This window comes from Herpailurus yagouaroundi, unplaced genomic scaffold (assembly GCF_014898765.1).
Source record: "Herpailurus yagouaroundi ecotype Mexico unplaced genomic scaffold, PumYag 28, whole genome shotgun sequence".
NCBI lineage: Eukaryota > Metazoa > Chordata > Mammalia > Carnivora > Felidae > Herpailurus > Herpailurus yagouaroundi.
The window spans coordinates 35,511,674-35,535,417 of NW_024412376.1; the positions used below are offsets into that span (position 1 = coordinate 35,511,674).

At 37.5% G+C, this 23,744-nt stretch overlaps 1 protein-coding gene across 1 annotated transcript in view; it reads left to right on the top strand.

Annotated features, from left to right (window-relative positions):
- The window catches only part of DCHS2 (dachsous cadherin-related 2), a 244,291-nt gene that overhangs the window by 192,439 nt on the left and 28,108 nt on the right, over nucleotides 1-23,744 (top strand). The window contains exon 14 of the mRNA XM_040471942.1: nucleotides 18,035-18,148. Within this exon, the coding sequence (XP_040327876.1) occupies nucleotides 18,035-18,148 (114 nt within the window). The remainder of the gene's footprint in view (nucleotides 1-18,034; nucleotides 18,149-23,744) is intronic.

Sequence of the window (23,744 nt, forward strand, 5' to 3'; positions counted from 1 at the left end):
TCAGTTTTAATTATCTTTCTATCCAAAAGTGAAAAGACTTCCTTACAGACTTCCTTACAGTTATACATTGAAAGACATTTGACTTGGGTAATTATATCTGACTAGAGAGTGCAGGGATGAATCTGCTGATTCTTTCCACCAACTGGGCAAAGCACATGGACTCAGAGGAGCTTGGCTGTTAAAGGTCTGCTGTGTGCTGTGCACCTGCTCATGGCATTTGTGGTTTGTGTTTTGTCATTGTATCGTGATTCAATTTCAATTTATCTGCACCTACCTACACTATTATTTAAAAGGCACTCTGCATTTCTCTCATTTGATGTATTCATTTCATAGTGAAAATATCTATGTTACACATTTTATACTGCCTTCTCTATGAAAAGAGAATATTCAGCTTAATATTGAATATTAAATTAGGGTTGTTTTCAGTTGCAGATTATTAACTTGACTTTGACCCTTTTTGGAATTATGGTTATTCCATAGATTGCTTCCACAGAAGGTCTCTTATTGATTCTAAACATAATTCACAGTAAATTGCAGTTTTCTGCATTAAAGGAAATAACAGGGACTTCCAAACTAAATCAGAAATTTGCAACATGTATTCTTATGTGTAATGAGACTTCCAAAAAAGCGTTAAATGTTAAACAATATGAGATGCTCCTTAGAGCTATACTTCTATTACTCTTAAGAGGCATGCATTCCAACACCAGAGCAGAACCTGATGGAAAGTAAAGTTAGAATTTTCTAAATAATATAGCACAAAAACAATATATTAATCTTAAAATTGATTTGATAAAATTACAGTATCTTTGAGCCCAGCCTTTGTCTGCAGTGCAAAAAGGAACATTTGTCTAAAAGCCCCTGGCACTTGGTCCTTCTGCTGCTACTTGAATGTTTCAGTGACTGAGAGTTTAGAAGGGTGGTTCTTGAAATTGGGTGTGAACCAAATGATCTGTAACCCACCCCTGAAGGATCTGCTTCATTAAGTTTGGGGTCCAGGAATTGTTTTTGACGAGCTCTGTGGGTGATTTGACTGCATGACAAAGTTGGAAAATCTCTTCATTTGGAAAGTCATTCACACGTTGAACCTAGCTCTCCCTCCTTTCTGTCTATCCATAAATCTAGTTCTTCCCTCTGGAGCACTCCTCTGCTGTACACAGTCACTCTTCAGATATTTTATTTGCTCTTTCCACTACTTTTTTAATTAGAGAGAATGAGAGAGAGATTGCATGAGCAGGGGAGAGGAGCAGAGGGAGAGAGAGAAAATCTTATGTAGGCTCCATGCTCAGTGCAGACCCTGATGTGGGGCTTGATCCTACAACCTTGGGATCATGACCTGAGCTGAATCCAAGAGTCAAATGCCCAACCAACTGAGCCACTTAGGTGGCCCTCCTTGAATTTTTTTTTTTTTATCGAGTGTTATATGCCCAGTACTTATCTACTGGGCTATATTAGTGAACTAAAAGACCTAAATACTTGTCCTCATGAGGCTAATAACATTCTAGCGGGGATACTGAGGCAGTGTCAATGAACATAATGAATAACTATAGTATATGTTAGATGGTGATAAGAGCTATCAAGTAAAGAAAAAGCAGAGCAAGGTAAGAAGGAATTAGGAGGTCTTGGGTGGGGGACAAACAGCAGTTTTAAATAGTAGGTAAGGGCAGGCATCATTGAGCTGACACATTTGGACAAAGACCTAAGGAGAGGAGACAGCCATTTGTATATTTGGGGGGTACGGTATTTCAGAAAAAAGGAAGAAGCTAGTGGGAGCCTGCCTGGTTTGTTCAAAGAACAGCAAAGAGGATTGTGTGACGAAGCAGAGTAAGCAAGGGCCAGAGCGATGGGAAATGAGGTCGGAGGACGACCAGACCACGCGGGGCCTTGTAGACCACAGGGGGATGTTGGCTTTTACTCAAGTAGTTTTCCCTTCTTTAATTCCTTCAGTTATCTTTCACATAATAAGGTTTCCAACCGCTACTAGTGAACATTCACATTCAGTATAAATTCTTCAGAGTAATAGGCATTAAATATATTATTCTTCAAAAGAACTGGCATGGAAGTCATCGTTGTTATTATACTTTTTCACATCAGTGGATAAAATTTCTAAATATTAAGTAATGTGCCTGGGCTTTCCCTAATTGTTAGAATATTCTTTTCTCAATTTACCCAGGATCAGTTTGTTTGCAGGATTAAGCCAAAATAAAAATCAATATCCAAGGTACCCCAAAGAAAACAGTTCAGTAAGAAATTAAGTTATGGATTAGTAAATACAATATTTATGGTTGAATTCAGGAGTGAATTAAAATAACACTAATGAAAACTGCCATGGGGGTGCACACTTTGCACCTGTTTTCATTTTTGCAATGTGCCATTCATTTGTATGTCACAGATTCACTCTGTGGATAAGAGGCAGCCGTTATGGGAGGGAACTATCTTGATTTTAACCTGTTTTCCCATCACTCAGGCAGCAACTCATCAAATCGGTACACCTTCAGTCTACTCCCAGCCATCACAATTGGGATTAATCGATATGGTTAAGAGTAACCTGGCCTGAGATTAAAAGTTAGTACAGAAGACAGTGAAGACCAAATTACTTTCTTGCCTCTGTAGGTGGGCTTCCTGTTTGAAATTCAGTCAGAAAAGCTAATGATGGGAAGACATCATCCTGCTATGTGCATCACTGTGTTTTCTTTGACCTCTGATCACAGTTGTCCTTCTTAGTCCTCTTGTATTTAGAATAACTGGAATAAATTTAACTGTTATCTTTATAATAGAACTTAAGACTTTAAAAATCAATTTATTAAATCTTATACATAAAAAAGACTAGAAATACTTCTGGTAGTACGACAAGCATATGGAACCCATTAAACATCCAGGTAGGTATACATTTCAAGACACCTGAAGCAATGGGTTGGGACCTCATTATGAAGAGTAAACTATGACATGTTTGAAGGACATAAAGTCTAAATTGAGAGAGAAGCTAAACATTGGGCATATAACAGGAAGGAGAAAGACAGAAGGGAAGGATGACGGTTAAGTAGGCCATTGAGTATGATTAGATGCAACTAACCTGTACCTGGTTCAGCAGGATTTCCTAACCTCCTGTGAAAAACAGTGACCAGGTACATAACATATTGATTGACATTTCAAGCTGGCCAAAGCTTTACTTAGACATGAATTCAGTTCAGACTGCTGGATCATATCATAGACATCAGAAGGTGATTTTTTTTTTTTTTTGCTTTGAATTCCAGTAGTTTTATTTATCTTTTTTTAAATCTGTTTTAATGTTTATTTATTTTTGAGACAGAGAGAGCCAGAGCATGAACGGGGGAGGATCAGAGAGAGGGAGACACAGAATCGGAAGCAGGCTCCAGGCTCTGAGCTGTCAGCACAGAGCCCGACGCAGGGCTCGAACTCGCAGACCATGAGATCATGACCTGAGCCAAAGTCGGAGGCTCAACCGACTAAGCCACCCAGGCGCCCCAAGAATTCCAGTAGTTTTAAAAGACTGTAAATCCATTGATTAGTCCTAGAATGGCCTTGATATAAATTATTTAATAACATTTTATAGCCTCCAGCATTATTTCCTCCCAAATATGTCTTTAGTTTTTCATTTTGTTTTCAAATGAAAAACATGTCCCTTTTGGAAGCTTAAATTTTCCGTGGGCTACTCAAATATCCTATCAGTAGGCATCAATTAACATCTTGAGCAAATTCTTTGTTGTATTATCATAAATTTTCATCACTCCAAACTAATTTTAACATTTAAATGTTCTTTTAAGACAATTAAAAGTTAAAACAAATAGCCCTAATGTATTTATATTTGTTTAACATTTCTTTCTGGCCAAGCCCACAGATTTGAGTTTTGATTAACATTGCATTCATCTACGAATAATGTTAAATGTAACACCAACTGTTTAAAATGATATATAGTTCAGTATATAGTTCCCATTTAAAAGCAACTCTTTGGTAGGTAAAATCTCTTTAAGAATTGGTCATGATGTATTCACTTATTCACAGAAAGAGTCACTCTCCAGGATACCAGTTGTCCATAAGAGAGAGAGACCACCCATACAGCAACATGAGAAAAAGAGTTGAAATTCAAGTGATTCCCCACTCTTTACACTTGCCACTGTTCCTCTTCAAACTAGATGAGAGGGAATATAACTGTCCTGAATTTTTTGAAGTGAAAAATAAACCCCTTGGTTGCCTGTGGTGTTTCAATCCATTCAACAATTTCAGTGGACCTTCTGGAAGCCACCATTTATTTCTTGTTTCACTCCCAATGCTTTGGGTATCCTGAGGAAGATGAATCAGTAGTCACAGTCCCTAGTGTGGATTATTCGCAGCTTCATGCATTTCTTTTAGTTACCATGAGGGGAAAATATGAAATTATGAACTGTATCGATATGGTGCTTGAAAGTAAATACTCAGACCTTAAAAATCTTGAGATAACATTAAAACATGATGATGTACAGGGGCATTCTAACTAGTGAATTATGCATATTTAATTTTGTATCATAAACGCATCTGATCTTGATAGTTTGGAGGGCAACCCCTTCTTCTTTGGTCCTTTGGCAGTAGGTCCAGTAACTTTTGGCTCTTACTCTTGGTAGACTGGGCACATGTATGTAGAGTGTGGTGTGATAGGAGTTGGTGTAGCTGAGTGGGTCACCACCATTCTCCACTCACAGTGTATGAGCTGTTCTTCTCCTCCTATAAAGTGGAAATGATAAGGATTTCCTCACAGGGCTACTGTAAGCATTAAATGAGGTCATGTAGTGTACTAGTCATTTTTTAAATTGTTATTATTACTATTCTCCTTCTGTCTCAAATCTTTCATTGAATTCTATAAAGTTCACTGGGTATAAATTCTTACCAGAGCAACCAGTTGTTACACAGCAATAATATAACAACAGTGAAATGCTTTCAGGTTTTAAAGCCCTACCATTCCATTCCACTCCATTTTGTCTCCAAACAAGATAGCAATCATACTTTCCAAGGTGACAAAGCTCCCATAACTATGGAAGTTATGGGAAGAGTTCCCATAATCTGTGTCATCTATAACTTTGGAACAGGGCCCAACATATACATTTTTATGATAATGACAAAAGGGGAAGTAATTATGTATCACCTGTCACCCCTTTTTCATTTTATTTAAGGCCAGTCTCATATTTGGAATGAAACTCATTGGAATGAGTGCTATCTAACTAGCCCAGTATGGCATTTCATCACCTTACCTATGACTAAGATAGCTCTGGAGGAGATAGAGAAGAGTACTTTCGATGAGGTCAGTCTGTCTCAGAGCAAGATAAACATCTCAAAAGGCAGCTTTCATCTTTGGAAATTAACCCCAGTCTCACATCTGGGCCTCAGCCATTATAGGCTCAACACCTCATCTTATTAACAAGCCAAGGAGTTACTTCCCCCAGGGTTGGAACTTATTAACCAATATGAAGGAGACTGATACACAGACCAGAATGTCAGTTTTTAGGTATATGAAAAACTATATTTGCCATGTGGATTACAACAGTCCTGCCAGGATGAGCAGGTCTCTCTTTCTAGGAGAAAGGACACAGGAAGCCACACTGTAATCAGAAAGTTGTTACAAGTTATTGCTTATTAATCCTAAACAGTTGAAGAGGCTCTCTTGAGCTTTCCAGTGTGATCTTGATGACCTTTAGATTGTTGAAACAGTGACAAAGCAGGTTTTATACCTAGCTGACTTTGAAGTCTTGTGAAGGCCTGGGGAGAAATCTGAGTTAGGAAGTTAGGAGGGTACTGTGGTAATCCACATGATGAATGAGCGCAAAGTTACCTGGGGAGATTTGATTTGATTTGATTTATTTTTAAGTTTATTCATTTATTTTGAGAGAGAAAGAGAGAGAGAGAACATGCACAAGCAGAGGAGCGGCAGAGAGAGAGAGAGAGAGAAGGGGAGGGAGACAATCCCAAGCAGGCTCTGCACAGAGCCCCACATAGGGCTCAATCATTGGGAGATCATGACCTGACCCAACATCAAGAGTTGGTCGCTTAACTGACTGAGCCACCCAGGCGCCCCTGAGGAGCTTTTAAAAATTACCTCTACCTAGACATCCACAACCCCCACGCAATTAGATGAGATTTTTGAAGGTACATCAGGCATTGTGAATGGGTAGAAACTCCCATGTAATTATGCATGCAAGCCAAAGGTGGAGGTAGAGAGAGGGCCTAGAAGAAATGCAAAGTAACAGCAGTATTTTGCAAGGGTTGAAGTAACGCATCTACCAAAGAGACTGAGGTGTAGGGGCTGGCCAGGGCATCACCGAAAGTCTGGGAAGGTAGTGTTAGAGAAGCAGGAAGGTGATGGATTCAAAAGGCAGGGAGTGGTCAACAATTTCTAATTTGCGGCAGAGGTTAAGTAAGATAAGGACGGAAAAGTGAGAGCTAGTTTAGTTGGAGGTCTGTCCCCAGTGCAGAAGTGCATGAGGTGGTCGGCTGCTACCCAGCACTCAGAAAACCTCTCCTTCACGGGGTAGGGGAGTGTTTCCGGGGATGGTCTGAGGATGCCATCTTGATACAAGGAGGTAAGGACACAGTAGAAAGGAAGGCATGTCTGAAAAGATAAGTCCATGCATCGAGTATAAAGGATAAGACAATAGGAGAAAAAGACACAATTAGCAACATGAGGAGCATCCGGAAAGGAGGTTCTGTAGAGTAAGTCCACCTTGGTGAAAGAGTTCAGGATTTGGCAGAGAATAGAGGCCAGGAACGGAGACCACCAACATGCACTCCAGAGTCAACTGCAGCTGCTTACAAGGAATTATGTGCAGCCAGATAAAATTTAGCAACTTCAGGGAGGATCGGAAACATTAGGGTGAACTAAGTCACTAGAACTATTTTAGAAGCTAAGGTCCAGTGAGGTGCAGAGCGAGCGGGGATGAGAAGTTCAGTCTGTTTTCAAAGGCTTGGCTGTGAACGGTAACAAAGGACCATGGCAGTGGCTTGAAGAGTCTTGAAGATCAGAGGGGCATTTTGTTTTGTTTTTGAAAGCCAGAAGAGATTTGGACATTTGTGATTTATAGCACTGTTAAGTTTACTGAGAAATCGCATTTATATTTGAGTATAAAATGGGAATAAAACACTTGGAAATATCAGGATTTCTTTTCTTTCCTTTTTGTTTTCAATTAGCATCTATTATTTGTGGATGTTGAACCCTGATTTCAGATTTTTATATTTTGAGGACAGCAATGCATCTCCCTCAAGCTGTGACAATCAAATGGAATCATTAAAATACTTGATTACAGTATTCATTATGTGGCAGCTAAAAACATCTTAGATGGTGTTTCTTTAATCTAAGTAAAACATATTTTTAAGATTTTTAAGACATTGGCTTTGTTTCTTGAAGTAATTGGAAATGTGCCAGGTATCTAACCACCAATGTTGAGAAGTACTTGTATTGAAAAATTGTGCAACCTTTCTTTCTGGACATATGCAGGCTCTGGATTCTAGCTGGCTCAGGGATGCCAGGAGCTGGAAAGGAGCAAAAGGACAGCTCTTGAAAACGAAGGGAAATTGGAGTCTAGTCATCAACCTGGGGGTGCAAACTAGACAGGGAATCATTGGAAAATGAGGGGAGATTAACAGCCTCAGGTCTGCAGACAAGATTTGAGATTCTGATCCAATAGTGAAGCAACACTGAAAATTCTCAAGCTCATGCTTTAAATACAGTCTTCTGTAAATCACAAAATGAGAGAGGTAGTAGGAACATCAGGGAGTCACTTTAACACCTGCCTTTCTCTAAGTTGTTATAAGTGAATTTCAAATGATTCAATGCATCCATTTATAGATAATCTTCCCTTTAAAAAATTTGGCCACCAAAATCTGTAACCCCATTAAAAATACATTTCAGACTTCATCAATTTTGTTGACTTCTCGTTTCATGTATTAATTCTGTCTTGGTTTTCTGACACATCTCTCTTTTCCTAGAGCTCATAAGAGGTCAATAAGCACTTTTCATAGCTTCCTCTATTAATTTCCTTAAGGTGTTCACAAAAGCAAATGTGTTCAAGATTGCATAGCATTTACATTTCAAAACATGGTTTTCATCTGTTCACAAATTTTGGAAAATTATTTATTTTGAGATTTTCCATGCTTTGTCTCATCCCAGGGGTGAATTCTTTGGAAGCTTTAGTAACATATGTGCAGTCATTTCTGATGATGGGAAGAGGAAAATCAATTTTTCTTCCTTTTCTAATTGTGGTAAGAGACACATAACAGAAAATCTACCATTGTAAATAATCATTTTTAAGTGCACTGTATGGTAGTGATAACAATAGGCCCGTCATTGTGCAGTGGATTTCTAGAACATTTTCGTCTTTCAAAACGAAAATTATACTCATTGAACAACTCTTTCCCTTCCCTCCAGCTTCTAGCAACTGCCATTCTACTTCTGCTGCTCAGGGTGTGGCTACTTTAGATACCTCGTATAAGTGGAGTCAATGAAGTATTTGTCTTTTTGTGACTGGCTTATTCACAAAATCAAGGTTCCTCAGTGCCTATGACAGGATTTCCTTCTTGTTAAAGGCTGAATAATGCTTTATTGTATGTATATACTACATTTCTTTATCCCCTCATCCATCCAAGGACATTTAGATTATTTCTATCTCTTGGCTGTTATAAAAAATGTTGCAGCGAACATGGATATGCAGGTATCCCTTTGATATCTTATTTTCAGCTCTTTGGATATATGCACCCAGGTGGGATTTCTGGATATATGACAGCTTTAATTTTAATTTTTGGAGAAACTTTCATACTGTGTTCCATAGGGGCTACACCATTTTATAACACCACCAGCAGTGTCCAAGGATTCCAATTTCTACATATCCTCACCAACACTCATTATTTTCTGTTTTGTTTTTGTTTTTGTTTTCTAACACCCATCCTAACTGAAGTGAGGTGATACCTTGTGGTTTCGATTTGCATTTCCCTGATGATTAGTGATACTGAGCATCTTTTAAAAATCTGTTGGTCATTTTGGGACACCTGGGCCACTCAGTCGGTTAAGCTTCCAACTCTTGATTTTGGCTCGCGTCATGATCTCAAGGTTTGTGAATTAGAGCCCCGCACTGGGCTCCGTGCTGACAGAGTGGAGCCTGCTTGGGATTCTCTCTCTCCCTCTCTCTCTCTCTCTCTCTCTCTTCCTTCCCCTCCCCTGCTTGTGCTCTCCTCTCAAATTAAATAAATAAACATTTAAAAAAAAAGAAAATATGCATGGGCATTTCTTTCTGGAATCTTTGTTCTGTTCTATTCGTCTCTCTATATCTGTTTTGATTACTCTAAACATACTCATACTGTTTTGATCTCATACTGTTTTGATTACTCTAGCTCTGCACTATTGAAGTTAGTAAATGTGACACCTTCTGCTGTTTGGTTGTTTTTTCCCTCATGATTATTTTGGCTATTTGGAAGCATTTGAGATTCTATGTGAATATTAAAATTCTTTTTTTCTGTTTCTGTAAAAAAAAGCCATTGAGATTTTGATATGGATTGCACTGATTCTGTAGATTGTTTTGGGTGGTGTAGACATTTTAATAACATTAAGTCTTCCACTCCTCATGGAGTGGCTACAGAATGTCTTTCCATGTATTTGTGTCTTCTATAATTTATTTTAGCAATGTTTTATAGTTTTTAGTGTATAAGACTTTCACCTCATTGGTTAAATTTATCCCAATTTTTTTCATGCTATTGTAAACGGGATTGTTTTCCGAATTTCTTTTTTCAGATTGTGCATTGTTAGTGCATAGAAACACAAGTGATTTTGTATTCTACAACTTTGCTGAATTCATATATTAGTTCTAACTAGTGTGTGAGTGTGTGTGTGTGTGTGTGTGTGTGTGTGTGTGTGTGTGTTTAATCTATAGAGTTTTCTACATTAGGTTCTACATAGATCATGTCATCTAAAAGCAAGGATCATTTTATTCTTGTTTTCTGATTTTGATGCTTGTAAGTTCAAAGCCTGATTTCTTTGGCTAGGACTTTCAGTACTATATGTAGCAAAGAAGTTGCGAGAGTGGGCATTCTTGCCTTGTTCTTAGTTGAAAAGCTTTTCGATTTCACTGTTGAGTAAGAATGTTAGAGCTGTGGACTTTTCTTATATGGCCTTTATTATGTATGGTAATTTTCTTCTGTTCCTAGTTTATTGAGTGTGTTTATCATGAGTGTGTTGAATTTTGCCAAATGTTTTTTCTGTGTGTATTGAGATGATCATGTGATTTTTACTCTTTATTCTGTTAAGGTGGTGTATCACACTGATTGATTTTCATACATTGAACTATCATTGCATCCCAGGAATAAATCTCACATTGTTATGACATGTGATCCTTTTAATGTGCTGTTGAATTCGGTTTGCTGGTATTTTGTTGAGGATCTTTGCATTTATATTCATCAGGGGTAGATTTCTTGTAGTGTCTCTGATTTTGGCATCAGAGTAATGCTGGCCTCATAAAATAAGTTTGGAAGTGTTGTCTTCAATATTTTGGAAGAGTTTGAGAATGATTGGTGTTAATTCTTCTTTAAATGTTTGGTAGACTTCACCAGTGAAGCCATCTGGTTCTCTTTATGGGGAGGTTTTGATTATTGATTCAGTCTTCTTACTAGTAATATATACATCTGTTCAGATTTTTTTCTTTCTGTAAATTCAATTTTGGTAGGGTGTGTGTTTCTAGAAATATGTTCTTTTCTCCTAGGTTATCTTATTTGGGTGTATCATTGTTCATAATAGTCTCTTATGATACCTTTTATTTCTGTGGCATCACTTGTAATATCTCCTCTTTCATTTCTAGTTTTTGTTACTTGAGTCTTTTTACTTTTTTTGTCTAGGCTAAGGATTTGTCAATTTTGTTGACTTTTTATATTTTATTTATTTTGAGAGAGAGAGAGAGAGAGAGAGAGAGAGAGAGAGAGAGAGCCCAAGTGGGAAGGGGCAGAGAAAGAGGGAGAGAGAGAATCCCAAGCAGTCTCCACACTGTCCACGTGGAGCCCAATGCGGTGCTCGAACTCATGAACCACAAGATCATAACCAGAGCGGAAATCAGGTGCTTCACTAACTAAGCTACCCAGGTGCCCCAATTTTGCTGATTTTTTTAAAAAAACTTACTTTAAGTGATTTTTCCTTGTTTGTTTACTGTTTTTCACTTATTTCTGTTTTTACTTATTTCTGTCCTAATATTTATTATTTCTTTCTGCTAACTTTGCTTTTAGTTCCACTTTCTAGTCCGTTGGGGTGTAAATTAGGTTGTTGATGTGCAGTCTTTCTTCTTTTTTTAATGTAGGCATTTATTGCTGTAAAATTCTTTCAGCATTGTTTTTTGCTGCAGCCCATGTTTTGGTATATTGTGTTTTTGTTTCATTTATTTCAAGACATTATCTAATTATCCTTTAGATTTCTTCTTTGACCTGCTAGTTGTTTAAGAGTTGTTATTTAATTTCCATGTGTCTGTGAATATTCCAGTTTTCCTTTGCTGTTGATTTCTACTTTCATTCCATTGTAGTTAGAAAAGATACTTGGTATGATTTTAATATTCTTAAATTTGTTACGACTCCTGTTGTTCCCTAACATGTCATCTGTCCTGGAGAATGTGCACTTGAGGAACAAGTGGGAACACATAAAACACTTGAGGGTGTGTATTATGCTGTTGTTGGGTAGAGTGTTCCATGTATGTCTCTTCGGTCCAATTTCTATATTATTCAAGTCCTTCATTTCTTCATTGATTTTTCTAACTGTTTGATCTGTCCATTATTTAAAGTGAGGTATTGAAATCTTCTACTATTATGTTACTATCTGCTTCTCCCTTCAATTCCATCAGTATTTTCTTCATATATATGTGTGTTCTGCTGTTAAGTGCACATATATTTATAATTGTTTTATCTTCCTGGTGAATAGAACTTTTTATGTAGTGTCCTTATTTGTCTCGTGACAGTTTCTGGCTTGCACTCTATTTTGTCGGATGTAAGTATAACCTCCCCTGTTTTCTTTTGGATATTATTTGCATGGAATATCTTTTCCCACCTTTCTACTTGTGGCCTATCCCTGTCTTTATATCTAAAGTGAGTTTTTTGGTGGTAGTATATACTTGGATCTTGTTTTTTTAATCCATTCAGCTATTCCATGTTTCTTGATTGAGGAGTTTCATCCATCTAGATTTTTAAAAATTACTGATAGGAAGGACTTAATACAGCCGTTTTTATACTGTTTTATGTAGGGGCACCTGGGTGGCTTAGTCGCTGAAGCATCCGACTTCAGCTCAGGTCATGATCTCGTGGTTCGTGGGTTCAAGCCCCACGCCGGGCTCTGTGCTGTGACAGCTTTGGAGTCTGCTTTGGATTCTCTGTCTCCCTCTTTCTCTGCCCCTCCCCCACTCATGCTCTGTCTCTCTGTCTCTCTCTCTCTCAAAAATAAAACATTAAAGTTTTTTAAAATTGTTTTGTGTATGTTTTTAATTTTGTTCTTTTCTTCTCTTGCCACCTTCCCTTATTTCATTAGTTTTTGTAGTGACATGTTTTGGGTCCTTTCTTATTTCCTTTTGCATTTCATCTATAGATAATTTCTTTGTGGTTACCATAGGGATTACATAACACATCTAATAGCTTTAACAATCTATTTTAAACCAGTAACAATTAATTTCAATCACATACAAAAAACTGTCCCTTTACTTCTCCCTCCCACTTCATTACTGATTTCATAAATTACCTCTTTTAGTATTTTTATCCATTAACATAGTTTTATAGTTATACTGATTTCTTATGCTTTTATCTCTAAACTTTACACCAGAATTAAAATGATCTATGTACCACCATTACAGTGTTATGAGATTTGGTATTTGTATATTTACCTTTACCAGAGAGCTTCATATTTTCATATGCTTTTATGTTGCTATCTAATGTCCTTTCATTGCAACTGGAAACATTCAGTCTTTCTTGTCAGGTAGGTTTAGTGGTGATGAGCTCTCTCAGCTTTTGTTTACCTGAGAAGATCTTTATTTCTTTCTCATCTCTAAAGGGCAGTTTTGCTGGATATAGTATTCTTGGTGGCAGGTTTTTTTCTTTCAGACCTTTGAATATATCCTACCACTCCCTTCTGGCCTGGAGTTTTCATGAAGGTTTTTTGGTCTATATACTATTGTTGTTCATTCAATGTCTCTATAAGGGATGAGGTCTAGGTCTTTCTATTCAGCCATCTTGCTGATGTCACTCCCACTTTTTGTCTTAAATGATTGAAATATGTTCAGTATTTCAGTGGCTGGATGATTAAGAGATATTGGATAGTTTAAAATCATCGAAATGTTTAAAAAATCTCAAGTCAGTCATCAATAAAATGCTTGCACTGCTTAGAAATGACAAAAGTAAAACTAGAACTATTTACTCATGGGTAGCTCTGAATAAAATGTTTTTATTGTTACTTCATCTAAAAATTTCCACGAATTTTGATTTTTATACTCACATAACATTGTTACACAATTCTGCTTTTATCTATTTTTTAAAAATATTTAATCCCTTTATTTTATTTTTTTTAATGTTTATTTATTTTTGAGAGAGACAGAGACAGAATGCAAGTGGGTTAGGGGCAGAGAGAGAGGGAGGCACAGAATCAGAAGCAAGCTCCAGGCACTGAGCTGTCAGCCCAGAGCCTGATGGGGGGCTCGAACTCATGAGCCGTGAAATCATGACCTGAGCCGAAGTCAGACGCTCAACCAACTGAGCCACCCAGGCGCCCCCTAATCCCTTTATTTTTGAGAGAGAGAGCATGTGCACGTGAACATACGCACGAGTAAGAGAAGAGCAAAGAGAATTCCAAGCAGGCTCCACGCTGTAAGCACAGAGCTGATGCAGGGCTCAATCCCATGAACTGTGAGATTGTGACCTGAGCTGAAATCCAGTTGTACGCTTAACTAACTGAGCCACCCAGCCACCCCCATAATTCTGCTTTTGAATAGATAGTTCACTGCTGCTGTAGATGGTATTTGTTTTTTTTTAATGTTTATTTTTTATTTTATTTTTGAGACAGAGAGAGAGAGAGACAGAGTGTGAGCAGGGGAGGGGCAGAGAGAGGGAGAGACAGAATCTGAAGCAGGTTCCAGGCTCCGGGCTGTCAGCCCAGAGCCCAATGCAGGGCTCGAACTTGTGAACCGAGAGATCATGACCTGAGCCGAAGTCGGAGGCTTAACTGATTGAGCCACCCATGTACCCCTGATATTAGTTTTTTAACTGTATTTTTGTAAAGAAAAAACCCAAGAACATGGAATGTATTACACTTTTGATGCCATGTTACATTTACAGTGAAATTCATAAAAGCTGAAAATGTAAATTTTTCTATATGTTTCAGTTGCCTGATGGGATTTAAAGGTACAGTGTTGGTTTTCATTTTATCATTCCTACCTTGGTGTGAAATGAGCAGTAATTGTAAAACTTCTCTAGATGTCCAGAGAAAGACTTTTACTTAAAATGTGCACAATAAGCCAAGACTTAGAAGGATTCAAGGCCCATTAGTTATTTCCTCTTTTTGGGGGTAGTCTCAAATTTAACTTCATCCAAGGAAGAACATATATAACTATTTGTAGCTTTTTGCTGACGTTAGCATCTACTTTGAAATATTTTCATCGAATGAAATTCTTCGTGTGCTACAATTTCACTTGATATCATGAACATTTTATTTGCAATAAAAATAGGATTGTTCCTTTTCTAAGAGAAGCCATCTGTGATTCTTATTTACAGTTCTTTGCTCATCTTTGTTCTTTTACATGTAAGCTATCTCCATGTTTTCTTTTGTAATCGGGTATATAATTAAAGCATCCTAACCCATAGAGAAAAGGCTGTCAGCAAGACTTACGTCTTTTTTTGTACATAACTGTTTCTCTTATTACTGCCGTTCTTAAGAATATACGACTAGCCAGTTGAAATAAAATTTCCTGTGTTTAAAAACTAAATTGTATTGTAAGCACAGAATTGTGATTACGCACCGAAAGTAAAACATACTGCACTACTGGGAAGGCATATTCCTACCGAAAATGTAAGGCATTTTTATATTAGTCATACGTCTCCTAACATGTAGTAAAATAAGTATCAGATTATGATGCAGCTTGAAAGAGTCTCAACATGTGCAGCAACTTGATGCCACGAGGATTAATTAAAATCCTTTACATTGTCACCAAATGACTTCATAATTGGCTTGAAACGAACCACCACTTGGAAGCCTCAAAAAATGGTTTTAAAACTTTGTCACAGTTTATGTTAAACATAATGTTTTTAAAGAGAGTAATATATCCAGTTTTGCTTTTCCCATTCTTTCTCCATAATGAATTCTATTTTATGTCTTTTTTCAATGAATTTTCAATTTCGTGACCAGTGTCATATACTTGTTTCCTCAAATATGTATAGCGATCACTGCATTTTTCTTTGAGTGTTAAGTGTTGAAAAGGCTCCTGGGGAATATATTATCTGTTCCAGGGCCTTTTCTTTCTTCTCTTCTCTTTAGTGAAACCCTTTTTAGTATCCAGAAAAAAGCAGATCTATTGATTTGGCCTGGTTTAGGGATTGTTTTTACTGTACCTTTGAGCAAGATGGCTTTCAAGCTTGGTCCCTGGGGCCTGCGCAGTAGAAGTCAATGAGGAGGCCCAGCAGAGGCCCAGAATAGGTGTTTTTTTGTTTTTTTTTTTTAGCTACTGCAAATTCCACTATCAGATACTGTGTTATAGCAGTGAGGCATATATATATATATATATATATATATATATATATATGTATATATGTATGTATATATATGCCTTTTTTTTCCCCCATAGTTGCTGTTGGTTTAGAAGGGTCCTGTGGGCAGAGAGGTATTCTTCTAGCCTCTCAGGCTAGAACACTTCAGTGAGCATCTCCGTCTCTTACTTCCTCTGTCTCTTCTATTACCTCCTTTCTTCCCATACTTTTTGGGCACCTATTATGTACAAAGGGACAAACTTTTAATATAGGGAACAATAGGATTGATTCTCGAAAAGGCATGCTATGCGTAAGAAAATAGCCCCTCTGATTTTCAAGTATATGAAACTTTAGAGGCAAAACTTATCTGGAGTTGCAGAAATATATGGAACACAAATATGCAGGAAACCTCCTGTGCTCTCACAGAATTCAGTCCCATTTAGTGGAAAGATAAGATTGGTCTTCGAGTGTGTTAAGTACAAGTCCCTGGATGAAAAAGAAGTACCACAGTCTAGGTGCTAGAAGAGCTGATAACAAAAAGCAGAGATTTGTCTTCTCTATGAGGGATGGTAAATGAGCAGGCTCAGAATTGTAGTCAGGCCACAGCTGTGTTTTGTTCGACCCATGTGATGGCTTATGTTTTTCCCCTAAATTAAATTATGTTCTGACATTTATGAATTGGGAGATTTCACATGAAAACAAATATGAATTTTTGAGCTTCTCTTGACCAGAATGTAAAACTTCCTAAAGCCTGTTTTCTCTTCCCTACTGGCAGCAATGAGTTGAAGCTGAGTGCCTCAGGCACATCAGACAGTCTCTTGCTTTTTCCACCTATCTGTCTTCTTCATTTGCCCATGCTCTTTCTTTTACCGAAGGCATCTGAGTTAATGATCCCTGCTGTGTGCTCCTCTCTGACACCATGTCAGCACCTGTGTTCTTCTCAAATGTTCCCTTTCGGTTTTCTTCTTGTGCCAATAAGCACGAGAAGACTCACATCATCAGACATCAGGGAAAATAAGATGAAAACCACAATGAGATACTACCACACATCCATTAGAATGACTAAAATTAAGAAGACCAGTGGATATGGAACAACTAGAATTCTCATATGTTGCTAGCAGGAACGTAAAATGGTATCGTATCACTTTGGAAAATAGTTTGACAGTTTTTTATAAAGTTAAACATACACTCACTGTATGTGTTTACCCATGAGGAATGAAAACATATGTCCACACAAACACTGTTACATGGATGTTTATAGCAGCTGTATTCATAATAGCCTCAAACTAAAAACAATCCAAATGTCCATATATAGAAAAATGTATCAACACATTGTGGTATGTCCATTCAGTAGAATATACTCTACAGCAAAAATGGAATGAACTCTTAATATTTGATTCTACAAAAATAATGCCAATCAAAAGAAGACAGATACTGTATAAGTTGTACATGTATGAAATTTTAGAAGCAAAACAAAGTAATAGTAAATCAGTGATTGTCTAGCACCGGAAGTAATAGGAAACTGGCTATGGAAAGTCACAAGGGAATTTTTTGGAGTGATAGAAATACTCTACATCTTGATCATGATGGTCGTTACACAGGTGCATATAGTTGTTCAAACACACATAAGAGTATACTTCAGATACGTGTATATTGTTGTATGTAAATGTTACCTTAATAAAGTTGATTAAATAAAAAATAATTATAAAAAACTAAAAAGATGGGCAACTAAAAGAGGAGGACAAATGGACAACCTGGAGAGGAAGTAAAACAGAAACAGCAAAGGGCATGAGATATTACACATGAAGACAGCAAAGTGCTGACTTGGGGCCCAAATGGATTCTTGAGAACCTTCCAGTGAAATCCCAGTTCTAATCACATCGTTGCCTCCCTCAGTGCTTGCTAATTCTTCCTTCATGTTGATAATCAGTCTGTTCCTATCATTTGAAATGTCATACGTCTGCCTTCCACGCTAAAAAAGTGTTTTCTGTCACATTACCTTGTTTATTCTTCCAGGGAACTTAGCACATCAGAAATCTACTTTGATTATGTATTTGTTTAATGGTTTATTGTCTGTCTCCTTCCGTTAGCTAATCACCATGAGATTGAGATCTTTTCTAACTTACTACTCTGTCTCTAGCACCTGGCATGGGATCTAGCTTATTGAAGACTCTCAATGACTAATCATTGAATGAAGGAACAAATGAAAATGTAATAAGCAAATAATAAGTACCCAGTGTTTGCTCTGGTTTTTCCCTGAAACTTTCTTTTCCTAAAGTTTTTTCTTTTTTTTTTTTTAACCTAATTTTTGCAGGTACTTCTATTGTGACTGTAAAAGCTGTTGCTCCTGACCCAATACAAGACAGCATTAAATATTCAATTTTTAGTGGAAACGAAGATGGGGTTTTTTCCCTGTGCTCCAACTCAGGTAATCCTTCTGTTTCCTGTAATAACTTTATTTCCTGCTCCATTTAATGTTACTAGTAAGAAATACTTCTGCAAAGGAAACTCAAAATTTGAAAGGTAGAAACATGAGAGGAATATATTTGAAAAGGTAAACAAGAAACAAATTTTTTATGGTAGCTGATGAGAAATTGTGAGAAATCAAGATCACTTCTTTACTTACACGTACTTGCTAAGAATCCTGTTCTTCACATTTCCAAATTAGGCAGTATCTAGCCTACCCTTTGAATTTTCGAAGACAAATTGGTTTCTACTTATAACTGTCTCATCTATTTGGGGCAGTGGGAGATATAGTAGGGAGACCATCAATATTGAGTTTGAATTGAAAATAACCACACATGTCTAGCCATAGGGCATTTTCACCATGAGATTCTTCTTAATGCGCCACTGAATGTCAACAATGCAACAAAAAAGGACAGCTGGAAAGGTTTCTGTGTGGTGGTAAAGAAATTACTTCCAAATACAGCATGTATTAAATTTAGCTTTAATAAGACCATTATTGTGTTTTAAATGAATACCAATTGATTATTTGAAACATACTTTTTGACCAACAACTAGATACATATCTACTGCTGCATTGTCAAACCTCAAGAAGAATGTTTTTAATAATTTCTATATTACCATACAACTGCTTTATTTAATCTGTACTACATGCACATGGGAAGAATTGAGAAGGGGGTAATTTCTTAAGCAAATGCCTTCTAGTCCCAGGGAGTGTTACGACTTTTTAGTCCACACCACCTTTGGTTGGCAGCCTTTCTGAGGTAGCTCTTCATCTCTTCACCCCAACGTCTGGTTCAAGGGTGGTGCAGGAAGCACCTTGTCTGTTGACAGGAGGGTCATTTGCGAACATCACAAAGCCTTAATCTTCTAGTAGTCCGGGTATCTTAAGTTCCGGGAAAGGAGCATAGAATGTTTAGGCATAAGGCCAGTAGCCGAGACTGCACATTTCCCCAGGCTACCCACATCCTTCTGCCACGTCACCCTTAACATGACCCAGGCATGGCCCTAGTTTTTCTAGAGTCTCTCGTCAAAATTCAGGTAAAATATGCCTACAGTTAGTCCAAGGAGGTCATCCACGGATAACTCTTTGCTTTTCAATTAAATATTGGTTTATGTTGAAATTTATTTCAAAATTTTACTGTGAAACAGCTACAAGATGATATGCTAAGGCATATAAAACTATTTAATGAGCATGTACTTGCCACCTATCTCCAGAGAGGAGACATTAGTAGAACCTCAGGAAGCCGTCTTGTGTCCCTTCCCTCTCACATCTCTCTTCCTTTATCTGAGGTAGTCTGTAACCAATAATCTGAATTTGGTATTGATCACTGCTTTTTTTTCATTATAATTTTCCCACTGTCTTTGAATCCCTAAACAATATATTATTTCATTTTACCTTGCTTGAAACATCACAACAGAATCATGCTAACGTACTCTCTTCTATGACTTGATTTCTTTTGCTCAACATTTTTACTGTGACTTATAGTGCATAAACCATTATGCACACATTAATGAGGAGTAGCAAAGAATAAGTAGCAGCCGAGATCATAAAATAGAACACAACCATCATTGGTGCTCCCTCTGGGCCCTTTTCTGATTGCATCCTTTTCTCTACTGCTCCAGGCTGACTAATGTCCCAACTTCAGGGATAATCACTCCCTCGTGACTTACAGGAAATGCACTTCTATACAATAAAGCTGTTTAAGGTTGCTTGTTTTTGAATTTTATATAAATGGATTCATAGTCTATGTATTTTATTGAAATGTGATTCCTTTTATTCAAAATTAGAATCCTTCTTGTTAACGTGTGCAGATGGGTTTCTTTCGTTTTCATTTCTTTGTGGCTTTCAGTTGTCAGTCTATGTCACAACTTATTTATCCATTCCACTGCTGATGGACAGGGAGGTTTTCCTGTGTGGGGATACAATAACAAGCGCTCTTAGGAGAAACCTTGTACGTGTCTTCTGGCACATATGTAAAGAGTTCTCTAGGCCCTAGAGTATAGGCTGGGCATATACATCAGAGGATGCATATGTTCGGCATTACAGATAGTGCCAAATTGTTCTACAAACTGCTTTGTCCCACTTCACGTGCCACCAGCACTGAATGGGGGCAATCGCGGTTGTTTGCGTCCTACTTTCTTATGCCAATCTGGCAGGTGCGAAGTGGTATCTCACTGGGGTTGTAATTTGCATTTCTGTATTACTAATGAATCTGAGCATTTTCTATAGTTTATTGGCCATTCCTATTTTCTCCCATATGAAAAATGCAGACTGATATACTTTGCTATTTTTCTACTGGGTTGTTTATGTTTCTCTTTCTGAAGCCTACGGATTTTTAACATATTTTATTAGCATTTGTCCTTTGCTTTTTTTAAATGTTTGTTTATTTTGAGAGAGAGTGAGCAGGGAAGGGGCAGGGGGAAAGGGAGACGGAGAATCCCAAGTAGGCTCTGCGCTGTCAGCACAGGAACCGTGAAATCATGACCTGAGCCAAAATCAAGAGTCAGACACTTAACCAACTGAGCCACCCAGGCACCCCCTTTGTCTGTTTTTTTTTTTCTTTTGAAAATTTTTATTTTGTGACTTGTCTTTCACTCTCTTACTGGCACATTTTTATTTTAGTTAGAATTAATCAGCCTTTTACTTTATGATTTTCCCGTTTTGTAGGTGAAGAGACTCTTCCCTATCCTGAGATCATGAGTATATTGTTACATTGTCTTTTAAGCTTTTTATAGTTTTCCTGTGTTTCATGTTTACATGTGTAGTGCATCTAGAATTGAGTTTCATGTTTTGCATGAGGTAGGGATAACTTTCCTTTTTCTTTTTCTTCTTTTTTAAAAAGAGGATTACCAGTTATCCCAATGGCAAAACCCTCACGGTCATGTTATTTTGCCATGACCCTTGAGAGGCTCCTTGACTCCTTTGTATTCATCTCCTTTTCTGTCCACACAGCACTATCACACTCCCTTAATCACGTAGGCTTTCTAATCAGTTTTCATACCAAGGAAGCAGCCCCATCCTCCTGTTCTTCAGGAGTATATTAGATGGTATTGGCCCTTTGCTCTAATATAAATCATTGTACCCACTTGCCAAGTTTTCACACACACACACACACACACACACACACACACACACACACACATGCACACACACACACAGCCTATTGGGATTTTTTTTTTCCAAGAAAAGAAGATTTATTCATAAGTCTTTGGGTGATGGAACATCTATCCACACCTTTCACGCATTTAGCCCATGTAGTCATGGCGTGCATACTTAATTTCAGGTGAAACCTCACCCTAATTAACAAAGCAAATGTCCAAAACAGTTGCATAGCCCCAATCTAGAATTAAGTAATTAAGTTATCAGGCCAAAGTATCCTCCTCACAAAGCCCTGTATAGCTATGTAGGATAGTTAATAATCATCTACCAAAGCTTCTCTTTTTTAAAACTGTGGTAAACCCTTTTTTAACTCTATTTTTCTCTCTTTTAGCAAAATTTTAAGTGTGCAATACAGTAGTGCTAACTATTGGGGTAGTGTTGTCTCTCAGATTTCTAGAACTTAGGCATCTTGCATAACTAAAACTTTATACCCCCTGAACAGCAACTCCCCATTGCCCCTCCCCCATGGCAGCTGGCTGCCACAATTCTACTCCTTGCCCCTAGGAATTTGACTATTTTAGATACCTCATATAAGTGGAATCATGCAATATTTGTCTTTCTGTGACTTAACCTAATTCCGCAGGGTTCGTCCATGTTGTCACATATGACGGGATTTTCTTCTTTGTTAAGACTGAATAATGTGCCATTGTATGTATAGACTACATTTTTTTTATTCATTCATCCATCAACAGACATTTAGGTTGCTAGAATTTTTTTATTGGAATTGTATCAATTCTAAATATCAGTTTGGGGAAAACTAATATCTTTATGGTATTGTCTTCTAATTCAGGGATGATATATAAAATCACATCCATTTATTCCTTAACATATTTTAATACAGGTTTACATTTTTTTTTAATTTTTTTTCAACTTTTTTTAATTTATTTTTGGGACAGAGAGAGACAGAGCATGAACGGGGGAGGGGCAGAGAGAGAGGGAGACACAGAATCGGGGAAACAGGCTCCAGGCTCTGAGCCATCAGCCCAGAGCCTGACGCAGGGCTCGAACTCACAGACCGCGAGATCGCGACCTGGCTGAAGTCAGACGCTTAACCGACTGTGCCACCCAGGCGCCCCAGGTTTACATTTTTTATACCAGGCATGAATGGTTCTTGTTAGATTTAGTCTAAATCCTTTATACTTTTTCTTGCTAAAGTAAATGGAAAAAATGATTTTTATGACAGTGCTGTTAGGTATACTTCAAATTGGCTTTTACATTTTAATTTAGTACCTAGCAAACCTGTAAACTCTTATTGGTTCTAATATTTTTCTGAACATTCAAAATATACAATCATTACCTGAAAATGACCATTTCCCCCTGTGTTTGTTGGAGTTGTATAGCTATCTTCTAACATTAACCAATATCCTGCTCCTGAATAATACAAGAGACTTAGAATTCTTTATCTCCAAATATCCCTGTTTCAATTTATAAATGTTTGTGGGTTATAATTTTAGTTCTTTCAAATTAGACATGATGAATATTTTTAAACAGATTTATCTGCTTCTTTGCTAACTGTTCTTTCTTACATCTCAGACTTTCTTCTGCTTTCATCTTCTTTCTGCCTAAACTACATTCTGTAGTGAGAGTCTGTCATAGTAAACTTCTTCAGATTTTGGTTGTCTAAAAATGTCTTTGTTTAATTCTTGTTTTCCAAAGATATTTTTGCTGGTCTAAGTTCACAGTTATTTTCTCTCATCACATTTAAGATTATTATCTACTGTCTTCTGGTTTCTAATTGTTGCCTTAAGAAGTCAGCTGTTGATCTAAATATAACGTATTTGTATCTTTTTGGGGGGAACTCTAGTTGGACAAGTATTGAGCCAGACACTCTCTCCTACATTTATCTTTCATATTTTATCTCCTTGCCCCTTTGTCTTCAATCTAGGGAACTGTAGTTTTTATTTCCAGAAGTTCCCTTTGGTTCTTTGTCAACAATTCCCGGTCTTGTAAAAACAATAATATCTTTTTGGGGTTCCCCAGGTGGCTCAGTCAGTTGAGCATCCGACTTCAGCTAAGGTCATGATCTCACGGTTTGTGCGTTCAAGCCCCACATCGGGCTCTGTGTTGACAGCTCAGAGCCTAGAGCCTGCTTCAGATTCTGTGTCTCCTTCTTTGCCCCTCCCCCACTTGTGCTCTGTCTCTGTCTCTCTTTTTTAAAAATCGAAGTATAGTTAACACACGGTGTTACCTCAGTTTCAAGTACAACATAGTGATTTGACAAGCCTATAGGTTATATCCTTCACTCACCGCAAGTGTAACTGCCCTCTGTCACCATACACTGCTATTACAATATTATTGACTATATCCCCTATGTGGTACCTTTCATCCCTGTGATTTATCCATTCCATAGTTGGAAACCTGTAAGAAAGTAGTCTCGTCTTCCTTGCTCATGTTTCAA